Source organism: Juglans microcarpa x Juglans regia, chromosome 2D, assembly GCF_004785595.1.
Source record: "Juglans microcarpa x Juglans regia isolate MS1-56 chromosome 2D, Jm3101_v1.0, whole genome shotgun sequence".
NCBI classification, from domain to species: Eukaryota; Viridiplantae; Streptophyta; class Magnoliopsida; order Fagales; family Juglandaceae; genus Juglans; species Juglans microcarpa x Juglans regia.
The window spans coordinates 2,881,713-2,899,147 of record NC_054596.1 but is presented as its reverse complement, the minus strand read 5'-3'; the positions used below and the strand labels follow the sequence as shown (position 1 = coordinate 2,899,147).

Below are 17,435 nucleotides of genomic sequence, written 5' to 3'. Positions count from 1 at the left end.
TGTCATTTTTGTTCGTATGAGACCTGGTACCATATCAATATGCGGTATCATTGGGACTTGTCTGGTTGTTGAACACTGGCAAGTTGATCACCATCCAACCTGGAGATATAAAACTTAGATTTTGTGTCAATTAGTTGTAAACTACATCTCCTATTATTTCACACCGACTTTATCTCAAGAAGAGGCATTCTTATTTTCCATCCAAATTTTTTTCTTTTCTTCTCCTTTTGACCAATTTTTGCCCGTGAAAATCCATTTCCTTTGGGCGTCCGTGAAAACTGCTTTTGATTTTTCTTTTTTAAAACTAATTTATTTGTAAATGCATAAACATTCGACCGAAGCGGTGTCGTGGTGTAGTTGGTTATCACGTCAGTCTAACACACTGAAGGTCTCCGGTTCGAGTCCGGGCGACGCCATTTTTATTTTATCCCCATAAGTTTTTGCTCTCCTAGCAACGCAGCGCCTTTTGACGGGGGGCTTGGACCGCTTGGTGATAGACACTAGACAGAATAACGTTATTTACAAGTTCCCCCTCTCGCTTTCAGGTCTGGCACTTCCCATGTCTCTCTCCCCAGTCAGGGTCTTTTTCAGCTGGTTCTGAGAATTGGTGGTTTTTCCTAGCATATGGTTCCTTGCAAGTTCCATGCTTAGAAAACTCAGGAAAAGTGAAAATTTATTCTTTTTTATGCTTTTCTTTACTTCATATTGTTTTCCTACTTATTTGTATGGTATTGACGGAGATTTTTTTGTGCTGCCTTGGTGCGAACGAGTAAAAGCTTTGGAAAAAGTTCCATTATATTTTGATTTTCTATGCCGTTCGACTTTATGGCTATGACCTTTCTTCCACATTATGGAAAGTTTTTCTCGTTTTGTATTCTTTCTAAACGTGTGATGTATTCCAATTATGGAATTGGTTGTTCGTCGCATAAGAAATGTTTGTCAAAATGCCTTACTGACTCATGCATTGCTTCTCAAACCTTAGCATCTATGTTGAGGAAAATGCTACAGTTGTCGTGGCAGTCGCTCTGTCGTCGTCGTGTATTATGTGAGCGGCCCGTGCACATTCGATGCTTGATGGCTAGGACCTATTATTTACACTTGGAACAGCACGTACTAATTATTGAAGTAACAGATTCAACTATATCTCATGCAATGTTATGCCCATTTTGACAGTTAAAGAGACGTGGAAAAGATGGTGTCTTGGGCTACAGCAACGTTTTCATCGAATCAACTGATTCCATTTTCTGCTGCTGTTAGTGCGGCGGCTGCTCCTTATTCTAGCTGCACCGCCAATTTCTTGAATGTATGTAGTCCAAGAAGGGGCAGGTTTGATTTCTTTGTTGCCAAGAACCACTCGAGAGTGAGGACTTCCGTGGTTATGTCAAACCGAGTTTCTTCGTTGCAAACCCAACTGAGTACTTGGGAAGATCCTGATGATGGCAGTGGTAGTGAATATGATGAAGAAGATGAGGAAATGGAAGAAAATGACTTGGATTATGAGAGTGACTGGGAGGAAGAAAGAAATGTCTCAGCTACAACTAGTGTTGAAAAGCCGACAACAAACAAGTACGAGGAGGATCTTGTAAAAGGTTCTTACTTTGCTAGAACCTTGTATTCTTCAACTTTCGGTTTTTTTTGCCCTTTCAGGATAGTGAATGCTTTTGAAGTGGAAAGAAGCTTGAAATGCATCATCATTCTTTTATTTGTCTATTTTTTGGTGCATAATACGAAAATAATTGGTCTCTGATTGTGCAAGCGTTGTGAAGTATGGCATAAACCAAGTTATCTCAAAAAATTATTTGATCTCTTTCTGTTGGAAACTATTATTTAGTATTGATTCCTTTACGACACCAGTGCACTTTTTTATCTGACTAGTCCATCTGCAAACCCAATTACCCAAGCCCAAGAGCTTCATACTCTCAAAGCATGTATTGGGTTTGTGTGTGGTCCCAAAACCATGGCATAAAAAGCATTTGTGTGTGATATTTCTTTCTGTTGTTTTTTTTAATAGAGGGTGGTGGGGAAGACATGCAGAATAAGCATTCTGCCAATGGTGACGGGCAAAGACAACATTCCATCTTCTCATCATTCTGATTTCCTTTTTTGTGTATCAAAGGGGTATCTGACTTCTGTGAAAGAGCCAAAACTCCTTTCCTCTTGTGCTACCTGAGTACGATCTCTCACTTGTCACAGACTGAAATGGAAAAGTTCCATTTAGGCTTTGTAGTTAGTTATAGGAGCATCTCATCTAAAAGTTTAATTATTCCAAACTGAGGAGCATCTTGTTCGTTGGATTCTGAGGTTGCATTGGCCCAAATAGACCCCTTGTTTTAGCTGCCACTGCATTAATTTCAAGTTAAAGCTTCTTTCCAAATTGCTTACTGCTAGAACTATGACAAATATAAATTGTTTCCCATTGGACGGATTTTTCTCTAGAGATTTTGGTGGACTGCATCTTTTCTTTGCTATATGAGTTATATTGTAATTAATTACACTTACGGGTTTATATTCTCTTGTCTCCTATGTAAATATTTGACCAACTGTTATCAGCTATGCTAATTACTGCAGAGGTGGAACAGCTTTTGGGACCCGAAGAAAGAGCAACTTTGCAACAGAATGTGACACCTAACCTGGGAAAAATATCAACAGTAAGCGTTGAAAACATTGAGCAGCTTTCTATTTTTTTTCCTTGTTTTGCATACTTGGTAGAAAATCTCACTTGCTGGTTAAATATCTCCTAGTTTATGGTTATCACAAAAACCGTAGGGAGCAGCTCATTTGTGGAAGTACCTACAGCTTGCTATGGATTTTTATCCTTGAAAATGAAAATATGATGGAATGTCTATCTCTTTTCCATACTTTTACTTCTTCTACCCCAATCGTTCAGGCAAAATGGAGCCCTCTCCATACTCTTGCGCTATCGGGGCAAATACCTTTCATGGATAAGCTAATTGAAAATGGGCTCAACATTGATACTGTTGATCAGGTGAGGTTTATTCATATATTAGTTCAACATTTATGTCTGGACCCAAAAATGATATATAATTTGGCAAAACAGGATGGCCTCACAGCTCTTCATAAGGCAATTATAGGCAAAAAGGAGGCTGTAATTAGCCATCTTCTAAGAAAAGGTGCCAGCCCTCATGTCAAAGACCGGGTGAGGATAAGATTTTCATTGTCATAAAGCAAACTAGCGGCAACAGCTTATACCTTAGGAACTATGGTTTTATATCTTTATCCTCATGTCAGGATGGTGCTACTCCACTTCATTATGCGGTTCAAGTTGGTGCCATGCAAACTGTGAAGTTATTGATCAAATATAAGGTGGATCTAAATGTTGCAGATAATGTGAGTGGTCATTAAATGGATCTTAATGTCAATATTCTGTGATGTTTACCCTTATAGCATGTTAATTCTTTCAGGATGGGTGGACTCCATTGCACGTTGCCATCCAAAGTAGAAATAGATATATAACAAAAGTTTTGTTAGTCAATGGTGCGGATAAGAACAGGAGGTGTAAGGTAAATTCTAGAACCTCATGTTTCCCCTGCAAATTGTAATGATGTCAGTCCTAGCCCCTTTTTTTTCAGCTAGCTCAACTATAGTTTTATTGATATGGAGAGAATCTGGGTGAATGTGCTCAAAAGGAGTCTTGTGATTAACATAATATCTCTCTTGGGGAAAAATAATGTGGTTAACTTTGTAACTACACTTGCAAGGTAGTTAGAGCTGATCTTTTCTATGGGCTTATAAGCCTCGTGTCAACTGCATGATATCCTTCTTTACCTTATGATGTGTCATCAATTTTTGTCTCTTTTTAACCTCTTGGGTGGAGCATGTGAATTGGTAAGCAAAGAGTTTCTGCTTTGTGCTTTCGGTGAAGGTATAATTATCATTATTGGCTTAACTGCTTTCAGGATGGAAGAACACCCCTGGATCTGAGTTTGTGTTATGGGAAAGACTTCAAGTCATTTGACCTCGCCAGGTTACTGAAGGTAGTCCCAGCTGACAGAGATCTCTGATGGAGACGGGAATGCCACATTGTTGAGATAAAATCTTCAACTGCAAGAATATGTCTAGAGATTTGTTTACTAAACTTCTTCACAGGCTTGCATTCTGAGGTGGTTTGAGAATTACTTCTCGATTGTTTAGGTTCCTGGTGGAGGTGCTGTGAGAATAATCTTGATCCTGAAGTTTCATGAGGGGCTAATTCATGTCAACCTCCACATTGATTGGGATGTGAAGAATGATGCTATTGCCAATGGACGAACTTTGTAGTTTGTAGTATGTATAAAAATTTCTCTTTTATCAAGGAATGCATACTATGGGCTATCCATCCTGGGTCTCCATGTCCATTCTATGATGATACTTGATGAAATCGGTTCCTTGTTTGCTAATTACTCCCTTATGCGGATTGGGCTCTTCTTTTTTCTTTCGCAAAACAATACGTTTCTCTTTATATAGAATTTTCATCTGGTTTCTAAAACTTGTTTTTTTCTAAATTATAGGATTTGTATTTGAGATTTTCCCCCAAATACACGCTCGATCTGGTTTTCAGTTTTAAGGAAAATGTTTAGGATGTGAATGGTAGTTCCCTATATTTGAAGAGTTACTGTTCATCTCTTAAATCACTTTTTATATATATTTTATAGGAAATAATTAAAGATGTAGAAATAAAATAGTAGAAATAATAATAAAAAAGGAATAGAAAAATATTATTTTTATAGAATAGAGAAATGATAGGAAATGAGATATAGGATATTTTGTAAAGATGAGTAAAATTTAAGAGAAAATTATAAAAAGTGTAATTTTTATCTAAAATTTAGAAAAAAATTATAACAAACCGGATGGGAATGCTCTTCCCACGTAAAGACAAATTACACGACACCTAAAAATAACATTTACCTCAAAGTAGAGGATCCATAACAAAGGGTCATTAGATTATTTGAAAAAGTGAATGTTATTCTTTAATCCTAATTTTTTTTTTTTTAGAAAAAAATCTAAATTTGATCGTGACATCTATATTCATTCATATGCAAAGTGATGGATCATTTGGACTGCCACCAAATCCTTTGCCTATTAACATTCGCTTTTTCATCGTCTCCCTCGCCACGCCACGCCACGCTTCAAACTACTGACTACTGTCTACCGACTGGAGTCTGGACTCTCTCTATCTCTCCCTCTGAACTACACATCTAAGGTACGGAACTGGCCTTTTTGGCAGAATTTTATATTTGGCCTCCAAAAGATTAGGGCTTCGATCATGACCGTGATTACTGATCATCATGATTCTGTTGCGAGTGGGAAAATGGTTGTACAATACATTAAAGTTGTACGGATCACGATCATCATGTTAAAAAGTTTCCGTATTTGGTTGGTTCCATTTGCAGTGCATTTCCGGGTAAGGGACATTTGGGTACTGGCCACAAATGGAGGATGAGAAGGACGCGTTTTACGTTGTACGGAAGGGGGATATCGTTGGCATTTACAAGACTTTGAGCGATTGTCAAGCTCAAGCCGGATCCTCCGTAATGTTTTTTCATCCTTATAATGTGATTTTATCTATGAGCATGTCTATGTTTGAAGCGGTTATGTACGATGACTTGATGAGTCAAGTCCTTCGCGGGTTTGTCTCATCTTTTAGTCCATTTTTTACCTAACCAGCCAGGCGAATTTGATCATACGGGTCTTCTTTATTTCGATGAACTTTCTGTTTGTTGCCCAAAATTTATGTGTTGCTGCGAACTGTGGGAATAAATTTTATCTCCCTTCATAGGCGTGCAACCCTGCTGTAAGCGTGTATAAAGGATATTGTTTGCCCAAGGAGGCAGAGGAGTACCTTGCCTCGCATGGGCTTAAGAATGCAACTTATTCTATTAGCGCTGTTGATGTTAAAGAAGATCTGTTTGGAAAACTTGTTGCTTGCCCTTATCAGGTTTGTTATCTAAGCACCCAATCTTTCAGTTTTGTGTTTTTCATTTTTGTTTTTTATACACTCTTTTAGTAGTAGGTCTGCGTCCGCCAGGGTTCTTCTGCTGGTCGAAATCCTTACCTTGGTTGTCAAAGGGCTAATATTGTTGGTTTGCAGAGATGTTTTATTTAGTTTTCAGTGTAGAGAAATTCTCTCGTCGTTTATTGAATGTATGATTGGTGAAATCATTTTTGTTGGACATTATATCCCTTTCAGCAACCAGCTTCTTCTAGGGTAAAAGCAGCTAACAAGGATACTCCCCCAAAGAGATTGCTAGAAGTGCTTGATTCAGACTTTGTAAGTTGACATAAGTTATGATTCATTTAGAAAACTGATAGTTTAGAGGACAATTTTTTTGATTTTTTCATGAATAAATTTTGGAACTAATAGAAGTTAGATAGAGTATAAAATGCCCATATGGATGGGAGTTATTCTGATAATCTTGCCCCTATCACCTTTGGGAGTATGTACAACTTGATTTTGTTTTAGTGGTGAGTAATACTTGTGGTTCTGTTCTACAGGAGATGGTTGGATCTTCATTTTCCACAAATCCTCTGAGGAAACATTTCAGATTAGGTTATTGCCATGAAACTCAAGCAATTGCGTCAAGTTGTGTAAGCCGCTGACCTGATATTACCGTTCATGGACCAAGAACACGATTGATACTACTGTTTAATTATGTCACATCATAAAAGGATCCTTGTGTATGTAGTTGCTTACATGCATGTAAATTATGTATTACTTTTGTGGTCATTACATTCTAGTTTTTTCAAATATCTAGTGGAAATACAAGGTTTACATATCAAAAGAATGTAATTGGGCCTGATACTTGCCAGATCTGTTTGCCAGCTAGATCTTTGTTGTGGGCACTCTTGAAGATGATTTCAAATAGCTTCATTTGGGATATTGGTGTCTGTAGGTGTAAAGTGTAAACGAGTGTTGTGCTCCAACAGGGTGTCCTATTGGTATCACTACCCAGATACTATAAGCAGGGGATGTGGGTATGCAATGATCTGTTTTATGTGTTGTTTTTGGAAAAACTTGTACTTATGTTCACCAGAAAGCTCTAAAGCAAGCTAAAAGCGTGATGTTCTTGTTATACACAATCTTACATGGCATTTGGCACCGAGGAATTATAACATACCAACTACTTGTGTGATTTTGTCATCGAACTGCAAGTATCTTGATAATCTCATTGTTATGGCTCCTAGGTGTCGAGTCAGCTGGTAAAATCACGGTTGGGTTGAGGTGTGTTTTGGGTTTGATAAGTAAGGTGTCCGTCGTGATATAAATGCTCCACTGCAAACTGTGATAGACTCTATTCACGACTTTACGTCTAATTATGTTGATATATAAACTAACAGTGCAAAAATATGCCTTGTCCATGTTTATGCCCAGCGTTCATGTATCCTACAGTTTGATGGCGCTTCGAAAGGAAATCCTGGACAAGCTGGTGCAGGAGCTGTGCTATGTGCTGAAGATGGAAGTATGGTATGCAGTTAACTGACAATTTTCTAGTGCTGTTATGCTTGTTTATCCTTTTTTATGTATATCTGCGTGACCCTGAGCCTTGATAGGTCTGCCGATTGAGTGAAGGGGTGGGCATTGCAACAAATAATGTTGCTGAGTATCGAGCTGTGATCTTAGGTTTGAAACATGCTCTAAAGAAAGGATATAAACATATTCGTGTTCAGGGAGACTCTAAACTTGTTTGTATGCAGGTTTGTTGCTTTTGTTCTGTAACACTGATTTCCTTTAGGCTTTCCCACATTTTCATCTACGAATCTTACATGCTTTTTTTCAAACATGTTGCCTAGAGAGAGGTGTTTGCTTGGTATTCTTCTTTATGAGGCGTATTCATGTTACAGATTCAGGGACTTTGGAAAACCAAAAACCAGAATATGGCTGACTTGTGTAAAGAGGCCAAGGAGCTGAAGGATAAATTTCTGTCATTCCAGATCAGTCATATTGTTAGGGTAAATGCAAATGGTTACTTTTTTATATATTTTTTAATGCAAATGGTTCTGCACTTTCTATGTGCTATTTAAAATATACATATTAACACATGTTTACTATTCCCTCCATTCCACAAGAGTCATTTATCGATGATGCACGTTTGACCGAATCAAACATTAAAATCCTTGTGTCCCCCTGAAAGCATTGGTACATAACCATTTGAGGAACTGAGATATCTTGTTGAGTTCAAGTGCTCGATTAGTCTTCTCCATAGTTCTTGAAAGTGTTAGAATTAATAAAAGTTTGGAAGCCATTGACCCCTCGTAGAATTAATAACAGAACCAGCATCCACACTCTGATGTATTGTTCCTAACTTTCTTTCTTCATTTTCAAGGAACTTAACTCTGAAGCCGATGCTCAAGCAAACCTAGCCGTAGATCTCAATGGTATGACCCTTTTGTGCGCTACTGAAGTTTTATTGCTTTTATGGTTTGTGGTAATTGCCTGTCTTTGTTACAGCAAAAGTTAATGGATCTTATGCTTATGCAGATGGACAAATTGTAGAGGACTGTAGGAAGATGTAGCTTCAATGTCAGAGGTGGTAGCTGCATCCGTTTTTTGGTTGACAGAAATATTGTTACCTGACTTGTTTGGACTCGCTAGCCTTGAGGCCAAAATCTATTTGATATTCTCAAGTTAAAACGAATTTAAGTATTTAGTGTACCAAAATATGCTAAGATTAATCGGTGCAAATACTCTTTGGGTGACTAAGGATATAATATATATATATATATATATATATATATATATATATATGTGTGTGTGTGTGTATTCAAGCTTTTAGTTTAGCTGTTGGCCCTTCTCATTTTTTACTATGAAAAATTCTACTCAACAGTCTTAAACCACGCACTTGCCGAGTGTTAAGGAAAAAAAAAAAAAAAATTCAGTATGTAGTGCAGGGTTGCTAGGAAAAGAATTCTTCTATTATTAATCCGCTTCTATATTTCTCCTTAGGTTTTGAATGCACGAATTTCTATACCTTTTTCAGTGCATATCATAAACTACAAAAAATTGCAATTACTCATCGTTTTAATTAAGATTTGACATAAGAGTGACGTCAATGTACTTGCAATTTTTACCATTTTACTTAAAAGGGAATTTTTTTTCAAAACTTGAGATGGGCATTGCTAAAACCAAGGTCCCGCTTGGTGTTGGATTATATTGAGATTAATTTATTTTAATTTAATTTTAAATTAAATTTAATATTTAAATATATAATTTTGAAATTAATAAATTTATCTTAATTTAAAATTTTTTTACACATAAGATTTACAATCTTTTTTAAATTTTTATAAATATATATAAATTTATTTTAACATCTAAATATATTTAAATTCATCTTAAATAAATTCTATAAAATTTATTCTATCATTTCAATTCATTACTATTCAAAATTTAAAATTTACATTGGATTAGTTATCACACTCTCTATAATAATAAAATATTATTATTATTTATTATTTATATTTCTTAATTAATTTATATTTTATTTTTATAATCTTCAATAACTTCTAACAATCATTTTCATTTTCATTTTTATAATTTAACAATCTATAATATAATAATCTCATATGTATAGAGATGATAAAATTTCATATGAATAAAAATCTCATATCTATAATATAATAATATCAAAAAATACTTTTAGACTTGCTATAATTCTTTTCATATTTGAAAAGAAGAATAAATTTATTGTAACTTATAGTTTGAATGAAAATAATTTAATTAATTTAATATGAAGTAAATATGGATAATATTTATTGAATTTAAAGATAAAAAAATATTTAACTAATTCAATACCAATGTTCTTAGATTCGTGTCCCCACTTTTGGATGAATTGGACGGTCCAACCAACGCCCATGAAAACGAAGTCTAATACGATAATAAAAAGCCCATCAAAGTTGTTCTATCACTATTGGGCTCCCCAGTCCTTACAAATAGATCCAGTGCCTGACAAGTAAACAAATTGACGGCTCTGATAATTTTTCTTTTTCTTTTCTTGCAGCTGCAGGTATTTGGATAGGGTGCGACTGCGAAGCACAACTCGAAAGTCGAAAGCTCACTGCAAATTGAGCTCGGTTCGGACTACAAAAAAATGGCCACGACCACAATCTCAGTTCCCTTGATTCGTACATCTGCAAATCATCGTACATTTGTCCCCGTTCCATTTCTGGCGCTACCCCTTCGAAACCTCCACCTCCGAACCCATGGCGTTTCCAACTCCTTCAACCATTTCACATTCGAGAAGAAGAAGACGAAGACGACGAACATGAAGCAGCCCTTAATAATAGTGAGGTCTGCGGAGGAAGAAACCGTACCGATTCCAGAAGAACAACCAGAAGCACAACAACAGGAAGAAGAAGGAGAAGCACCGTCGTCGTCATCAGAGCAACCACCCGTTTCGGTTCCCGTTTCCCCATCTGACACCCTTATCATGTTCTTTCAGGTGCCTTTTCTTTCCTCCATGCTATGTTTATTGTAATTATTTCGTCACTAATCTTCAAATTAAGCAAATTGACTCGACATACCAAAAAAAATTTATTCAAACTCGTGGACATAAGTAATTTTTAACTAAAAAAATTGTCTTTTTTTTTTTTTTTTTTTTTTTTTTTTTCTCTGTGTGCTGTTTGATTAAATTCTTAAATCAACTAAGCATTTTTTTCATTGTTCCAATTTCTCTTTAGCTTTTATGGTTTCAAAATTTCTATTGCATCCCATCTGATTAGGCCTTCTTTTTTAATTCTTAATATGGATTAATTTGCTTCTTAATAGTATTGCATCAATAACATTCTCCTTTACGTTTGAATATCCGTAGGCAGAGGGAACACTGAGCGAAACAGCTATTCCTAATGTGACCAAGGCATTAGAGGTAAATCGATGCATTTCCCAACTCTTTCATATATGTCGCAATGTTATTTTGAGGAGTTATAGCGATGGAGGTGATACTAGTGTGTTGGTTCAAACGGTAAGGACGTTGGTCTTGGGGTATGCTCCCTCGGTTCCATGGTTTCAACTTTTGGTGCAAACAATTTTTATGGGCCATGTCCCGGCCGTGAAAAGCTGATGATTTACCTGGTGGTAATGCGAGCGCGTTATATGGGTCCTAGGTTTAACCCGTAAAAGAAGAGTTTTGTTTGCGCTCCGGAGTTCTTTGTCACTAAAAAAAATGATATTGAATGAGTACAGCCCCTTGCTTTCTCAGGTTCATTTTCAAATTCTGCACTGATGTCATTTGATAGAATTATTTATATGAATTGGAATTTTGACTGGAACATAACAGATATACCTCTTTGCATTTGATAAGTCCAAACCTTTTATTGATACCATAAACTGGGAAAGTGTATCTAGCATGTTACTGAAGTTGGGGGCGGATCTGAATGAAAGAGTCAAAGGTTAGGGGAGTTACGGTGTAGAGAACTATATGGTCAATATCCTTCGTGAACTGAAATTTTTAGCGTGGGTAATCTGTCTTAGATAGCTGGGGTTTTTCATTACCATTCTGTCCCCTAAAGGCGTGAAAAAAGAATGCATATTCTTCACTCACATATTGATAACTTGTTGATTCCCACCCATTGTTTTTTAATCTTTTATTTTGTAGGAAGCGGAGGGCATCACTAGTTTGAAGGTTCAAGTTGTTGAGGGTATTGCAAGTGTTGAGGTGTGTATGCCCTAGTTGCTTTCTGTATCTCCAATAACAAACTTTAATAAATGTGACTAGTACTTGAATTGAAACTGTAGCAGGTGGGAAAAAAATGCACGATACTCTATCATCATTCTCACATACAATTAATACTAGTATTGTTAAATTTTCAATTTAATCTCTTATATCAGTCGATTGTCATTGCCATTGATAAAAAATCTTTTGCATTCTTCAAAGAGACATTATTATTAAGGCATTGACTGTTTTTTCTTCGTTCGTTTAGTTGACAAAACAGACAACAGTACAAGCTACAGGAGTGGCTTCCAGTTTGGTTGAGACCATACAAGGTTCAGGGTTCAAGCTACAAACTTTGAATTTGAGTTTTGAAGATGAAGAGTATTCCCTTGCCTAGAAATTATATGTTGATTTTGAAAAAAATATGTTAGAAAACTCATACAAGGAAGCAATTTATCCTTGAGCTATGGGATCTTGGTATGTAGGCATCTGATTGGGCTTTTACCGAATTGCTTTGTTGCTGGTTCGTATATGGTGGTGGTGGTGGTGGTGGTGGTGGTGGTGGTGAACACATTGTATTGCTGAAATCATTGTATTGCTGAAAAGATGTTAATGATATTACTTTACCTGGATCAATTTCAAATTTGAGTTTTTGAAATTTTGTTACGAGGTAATTTTGATTTTTGCTAGGTGAAAAAAATGTATGATGCAGGTTTTCTGATTTGGTTCTACCCAACATACCACTGCCTTTTTCAGGAGTCCATCTTGAATATAGCAAGCCATGTGCACATCAAGTGATGCCATGTTTTATCAAAATATTTTGCGAATAGATACGTTTGAAAACTAAATCAAACTTAATTTATCTAAACTTATTATTATAATTTTTTTAAATTCTAACAAAAATTATAATAAATAATTTAATTTTTTTAAATTTTAAAATAATAATAATATTAAAAAATAATATTTTAATAATATTTTATCATTTTAACTTAACTCAATTTACATTAAAACGCAGCCTAAAAATAGGAGGGTCCTTGTTGGCTGGACAGTTGGCTCTATAAACATGAGATCTGAGGTCCTATCTTGACAGAAATGAGAGAATAAGTTGTTCTCGCATTGTTTGTCTAGCTAGCCATAGGGAGGCAGATGCATAGGCAGGATTCTTACGATGGCATTATCCTTATTCGTTTTCTGAAGGTGAAGAAAACTGAATTCTATTCCTAGGAAAAGAGTCTTGATTGTTTCCATATTTGCCTCTTATAAGTCTTATGCTTTGTGTCCGAATTTCAGGATTCAACTGGGATTAAGTAAGAGAAAAAAAAAAAAAAATTAAGAATGGAACTACGTTTCTGTACCAACATGTATTTCATTGTCAATGATGTCAAACCCCAATTAACAGATGGAATGAAAACATTACAGGTTATAATGCTTGTAGGGGAGAACTGAGGGGTGATTGTTTGGCAAGTTGTAATCTATATTAGGTTAATTTGCCTTTGTAGGATGCAGGATTCAGTTTGGTTAATTGCTAAGCATAGTTGATACTTACAAAGAACAAGATTTTGCTTAAAATACCAGACAAAGCATACACCAGCTGGGGTAATGGATATTTTTCTCTTTGGGCAGACCATCTAAAAGAAAGATGGGTCATATCTTTGTAAGAAAACCATGAAAACCACAAACTCGTTCTGGTGCTATGAAGCCAACATCTTGAAAGGCGGTGATTAAACTAACACGAGTAACCCTCACAATGACGAGACATGCAGTACCATTTGACTGTGTGTTGGAATAATCAAGTATTGAAACTGCTATTTTGAGTTGAAAATTGTACATATTGGGAAGTTCACATCGAATGTACGGTACCACCACTGCCAGCTTGTCTCTACTGTTACTTTCTGCAGTTGAAATTGAATATTACAACTCGAGGCTGTGGCTCTACGTTCAAAGTTCGGGTCCTTCGCGGAAGAACCAACAATAGATGGCTGTCACTTGTTGGTGTGTCTGGTTTTCTTGAAGCCACTCATAATTAACATGTTCATTATGTTTTTTTGTTTGTATCTGACACTTTTTTTAGTTTTTATAAGCTCTCTTAATTAAGGTCCTTAAACTGTCTGGTGATACTCTTCATCGACAGCTGCCACCTTCAAAGGTTTTTAGCATTTAAACCCCGCTCCTACAAAAACTGTTCATGTTTTCTGCTTTCCGTAAGGCTTTATATGTTTTGAGAATTTTTTATGTATAATAATAAATTGAGATAGGGAAATGAATTTTATACAACCAATCTAATATGAGTTTAAATATATTTAAATATTAAGATGAATTTAGATGTATTTATGAAAAGTTAAAAAAGATTGTGAGTCTTACGTATAAAGAAGTGTTGAGTTGAAAAAAGTTGTGAATTCTACGTATAAAGAGTTTTGAATTGAGATACGTTTAGTGATTTGAGAGTTAGATATTTAAATGTTAAAATAGGTCTAAATCTAAGGAATTAGACGCAGTCAAATAGGACATGTTTGTGTATGACAGTCACTCGAGATTCAAATATAAAAACAGGACATCAATTTTTGACCAACCTAAATACACATTCATTGATCCTGGCCGAGGTGATGATATACAGACATTAATGCAGGTAGTACATGTTTGTATCAATGTATGCTAATAGGTAGGGCAAACTAATCCAGGCAGGAGTCATTCATACCCTGCTGGCTGCTCAGACATTATTTTCTTACCGCGCAATATGCCTCTAGGATAATGCAAAAGGGTAACCACTATAATGCCATAATTCCGACTTGGTAGATGACATTGGGCTTTTGCAATTTCCACATCATGAAATCACAAGACAGCCAGTTGGGTAGCCATTTCAAACGAAAGAATTTATTGGGTGTGCAAATTGATTACAGGATGTTCACATCACAAATGTATTCAACAATGCGTGGTAGGGGCCCCAAGTCAGATTTGAGATCTTTTAGATTATTTGCCACTTGCAGTTAAAACTAATCAAATTCCAGCAATTTCCCGTGCTGTTTCAAGATTCTATATATGCATGCATGTAAGTATGTATGTATTAATGGATCCTTGAAGGCCCATGTCCGAGTGAATCCAACTGTGACGGTCATCTTGACGAATGCCCCATCATGGCATGACATGTGATATCATATGTAAAAGAGTACGAGGCAGAATCCCACTGGCTTTCAGGAAAATATAACGATGAGAAACTCTTTGCCAGTTGTGTAGTCTCAGGCTTTCTAGACTTGTTAATTTCGTTACAGAGTCAGATTCGTTTCTCATATAATATAGGCACGGCTTTTCTAAATACACTTGTAACTACAGGATATTGCAACTTTAAACTCCATTGTTACCCGACAAACAGAAACTTGTGTTTTAAGTTAGGTACCAGCGAAGAAGGTCCATCCACATGCCCCTCACAAAGACAGACCTCGTGTGCAGGCTAATAAATTAATGGCACTGATGAGAAATAGATATACTTATACAGCAGACACAGTTTCCAGGGCACGTGGGTCGAAATCTTGAGTTAAATCTTACTTCTGGACCAGCAATTTCCACCCAAAATAAAAGAAAAATACCCATTTAAGTTTCTGACAATTAGCCATAACTTGTGTTGCAGTGTTCCGGTGAAGCTGGCATGCGCAGTTTGATTAACTCGAAGCCAGCTTGTCCTCTCTCCATGCTTGAGCTCTATATATACCAGAGATGTTCTGACTTGAAGCAACATCGAGTGACTTTCCTTCCAATTTTCTTGTCTTCTTTTCTTGTCCTGCTCGATGGCTTTTAAAGTTCTGCTCTTTTTGTTCACCTGTTTTATTGTAGTTACCTCAAGAGTATGGCTCTCTCTCTCTCTCTCTCTCTCTCTCTCTCTCTCTCTCACACTCACACTCACACACACTTCAGTATATCTATTTGCTTCCTTTAGTTGGGTGTCCTAATTTGTAGGATTTGCTGTAGGTTTCATCTAAAGATGAGGAACTCGCAACGAAGGTGATTATTAAGACAACTTTATAGCTAGTCTTTTTTACTTTCTTTTCCTTTTTGTCCTTTTTATTAGTTTGGTTTAATTGATTCCCCCATGTATATGCTGTTATTTGAGTACCTAAACTTACATTCTTGATTCTTGTAAGTTGTTACCTACAATATCGTTTTTCACGAGAAACAAGGTTTACTTGCTACTTTGATTTACATGAAGTTCTATATTTTCTTCATGATTCTTGCAAAAAAGAAAAACCCAAGTGAATAGAAGTGGACTTCACCATTTTGTATAGGCTGTCATTGTCGAAGCCCCGGTACCATCACAGGCTCCTGCTAAGGTCCCTGCAGTGAAGGCACCAACTCATGCTCCTCCAGCGGCACCTACATATGCGCCTCCACCCAAAGAAACCGCCCCCGCACCCCCAGTTAAGCCACCTGCTCCTGCACCACCGTCCCCACTCCCAGTGAGGTCGAAAAAGGGTAAAATATATCTTTCCCACCACAGATAATAAAGTTCAACAGACACGTTTTGTCATGGTATATTTATATATTGTGCACTTTTTTTTTTGTGAATGTTTTGTGGTAAATGTGGTATTGTGGATTGGATGCACAGATTGCATCCCCCTATGTGATCAGAGATGCCAACTACATTCAAGGAAGAGGCTCTGCACGAGAGCCTGCATGACATGCTGTGACCGCTGCAAGTGTGTTCCCCCAGGAACTTTTGGCAACAGGGAAAAATGTGGCAAGTGTTACACAGATATGACAACTCATGGCAACAAATACAAGTGCCCTTGAGATGGCTCCCAATATATTTCCTAAAAAGTGGGTTATAAGTATGAGAAAGGGGTGAAAATAAATGGCTTTCCTGAGTCCTTTCTACTGCTTCCTGGAGCATTAATTAATTAGTTTGGCATCTAGTGTTGTTACCTTTCTGTTCTGTTTAGGCCAATTAAAAGTTCTCTGTACTGTCTATTAAATTTTCCAGTTCATATGGCAGATATTGATATTAATACATCTCTCATCTTTTCTTGTAAACCATTAAATGGAGTTTTGTCTTATTTGCAAATAATTTGTTACCCTGTGATTGGAAGCTCTCAAGACTCATAGCAGGTTCCAATACTTGGCACTTCACCTTGTTGATCAAAAATAAAGTGTAATTATTTATATCAACCTATAACTGCAGCATACATGCGCTGAGTTTAAAAATATATATATATATATATATATATCATGAGAGGTGCGTAAAGAGTATGATTGATGTATAGTTGCATTTAAAAAAAATATATATGCAAAATCAACGGTGCTTCTCTGGAAACTCATTAGGAAACAGATTTTTAAAAGCGATCAATTCATTTGGGTATCTTATGTACCATTTTATTATCATGATTAGGTCTTGTTTGAATGTTAAGCTGACTTAAATAAGTTGAATTCTTTATAAAAAATAGTGATTTAAAATAGTAAAGTGAGTTTTATAAGATTTATTTAAGATGATTTTAAATATATTTAGATGTTAAGTTTAGTTTAGATGTATTTATGAGAAATTAAAAAAAGTTAGATCTCGTGTCTAAAGAGGTGTTGAGTTAAAAAAGATTGTGAATTTTACGTATAAAGAGATTTTGAGTTTAGATGAGTTTAATGATTTGAGAGATGAGAGTTGAATATTTAGATATTAGATTTGCTTAAAAGTAGATTGACAGTCCAAATTTCAAATGAAACTTAAATTAAATTTACAGTTTTCAATCAGCTTAAATTTATGAGACAACTCATAAATTAACACATAAATATCATTAATTTTATGGCATAGCCATA

At 36.0% G+C, this 17,435-nt stretch overlaps 4 protein-coding genes and 1 non-coding gene across 9 annotated transcripts; all 5 read left to right on the top strand.

The window, feature by feature from the left end:
- Positions 1 to 342: 342 nt before the first annotated feature.
- TRNAV-AAC lies at positions 343 to 416 on the top strand. Its single transcript has one exon. It is a non-coding gene; the product is annotated as a tRNA-Val (tRNA).
- On the top strand, positions 378 to 4,397 carry LOC121251004 (ankyrin repeat domain-containing protein EMB506, chloroplastic). Of its 5 annotated transcripts, none has more exons than XM_041150286.1 (8): positions 378 to 660; positions 1,174 to 1,589; positions 2,569 to 2,648; positions 2,888 to 2,986; positions 3,059 to 3,157; positions 3,250 to 3,348; positions 3,423 to 3,521; positions 3,918 to 4,397. In XM_041150286.1, the coding sequence occupies exons 2-8, from the start codon at positions 1,193 to 1,195 to the stop codon at positions 4,020 to 4,022; spliced, it is 978 nt and encodes a 325-aa protein (XP_041006220.1). In that variant the 5' UTR covers positions 378 to 660; positions 1,174 to 1,192; the 3' UTR covers positions 4,023 to 4,397. The 5 variants fall into 5 exon arrangements, with proteins under 5 accessions (XP_041006220.1, XP_041006217.1, XP_041006216.1 ...); XM_041150283.1 differs by having other exon boundaries at positions 378 to 665; XM_041150282.1 differs by having other exon boundaries at positions 379 to 545.
- A 640-nt stretch (positions 4,398 to 5,037) lies between these two features.
- On the top strand, positions 5,038 to 8,752 carry LOC121251006. Its single transcript, XM_041150287.1, has 10 exons — positions 5,038 to 5,200; positions 5,391 to 5,528; positions 5,777 to 5,935; positions 6,188 to 6,268; positions 6,493 to 6,585; positions 7,370 to 7,462; positions 7,549 to 7,692; positions 7,840 to 7,947; positions 8,322 to 8,373; positions 8,477 to 8,752. The coding sequence occupies exons 2-10, from the start codon at positions 5,430 to 5,432 to the stop codon at positions 8,509 to 8,511; spliced, it is 864 nt and encodes a 287-aa protein (XP_041006221.1). The 5' UTR covers positions 5,038 to 5,200; positions 5,391 to 5,429; the 3' UTR covers positions 8,512 to 8,752.
- A 1,190-nt stretch (positions 8,753 to 9,942) lies between these two features.
- LOC121251001 lies at positions 9,943 to 12,285 on the top strand. Its single transcript, XM_041150280.1, has 4 exons — positions 9,943 to 10,433; positions 10,803 to 10,856; positions 11,586 to 11,645; positions 11,911 to 12,285. Exons 1-4 carry the CDS (start codon positions 10,083 to 10,085, stop codon positions 12,037 to 12,039), a joined length of 594 nt encoding a protein of 197 aa, XP_041006214.1. The 5' UTR covers positions 9,943 to 10,082; the 3' UTR covers positions 12,040 to 12,285.
- A 2,838-nt stretch (positions 12,286 to 15,123) lies between these two features.
- Positions 15,124 to 16,636, top strand: LOC121251000 (gibberellin-regulated protein 14-like). Its single transcript, XM_041150279.1, has 4 exons — positions 15,124 to 15,478; positions 15,603 to 15,635; positions 15,917 to 16,103; positions 16,237 to 16,636. Exons 1-4 carry the CDS (start codon positions 15,422 to 15,424, stop codon positions 16,419 to 16,421), a joined length of 462 nt encoding a protein of 153 aa, XP_041006213.1. The 5' UTR covers positions 15,124 to 15,421; the 3' UTR covers positions 16,422 to 16,636.
- The last annotated feature ends 799 nt before the right edge of the window (positions 16,637 to 17,435 follow it).

Bases quoted from the DNA above. Each gene is read 5' to 3' on its own strand.
- LOC121251004 (XM_041150286.1), top strand. From the start codon at position 1,193: ATGGTGTCTTGGGCTACAGCAACGTTTTCATCGAATCAACTGATTCCA. The intron at 2,649-2,887 runs GTAAGCGTTGAA...CCAATCGTTCAG, and splicing joins ACCTGGGAAAAATATCAACA to GCAAAATGGAGCCCTCTCCA. The intron at 3,522-3,917 runs GTAAATTCTAGA...AACTGCTTTCAG, and splicing joins ATAAGAACAGGAGGTGTAAG to GATGGAAGAACACCCCTGGA.
- LOC121251000 (XM_041150279.1), top strand. From the start codon at position 15,422: ATGGCTTTTAAAGTTCTGCTCTTTTTGTTCACCTGTTTTATTGTAGTT. The intron at 15,479-15,602 runs GTATGGCTCTCT...GATTTGCTGTAG, and splicing joins TTATTGTAGTTACCTCAAGA to GTTTCATCTAAAGATGAGGA. The intron at 16,104-16,236 runs GTAAAATATATC...TTGGATGCACAG, and splicing joins CCCAGTGAGGTCGAAAAAGG to ATTGCATCCCCCTATGTGAT.
- LOC121251001 (XM_041150280.1), top strand. From the start codon at position 10,083: ATGGCCACGACCACAATCTCAGTTCCCTTGATTCGTACATCTGCAAAT. The intron at 10,434-10,802 runs GTGCCTTTTCTT...GAATATCCGTAG, and splicing joins CCCTTATCATGTTCTTTCAG to GCAGAGGGAACACTGAGCGA. The intron at 11,646-11,910 runs GTGTGTATGCCC...TCGTTCGTTTAG, and splicing joins AGGGTATTGCAAGTGTTGAG to TTGACAAAACAGACAACAGT.
- LOC121251006 (XM_041150287.1), top strand. From the start codon at position 5,430: ATGGAGGATGAGAAGGACGCGTTTTACGTTGTACGGAAGGGGGATATC. The intron at 7,463-7,548 runs GTATGCAGTTAA...GAGCCTTGATAG, and splicing joins GTGCTGAAGATGGAAGTATG to GTCTGCCGATTGAGTGAAGG. The intron at 7,948-8,321 runs GTAAATGCAAAT...TTCATTTTCAAG, and splicing joins AGATCAGTCATATTGTTAGG to GAACTTAACTCTGAAGCCGA.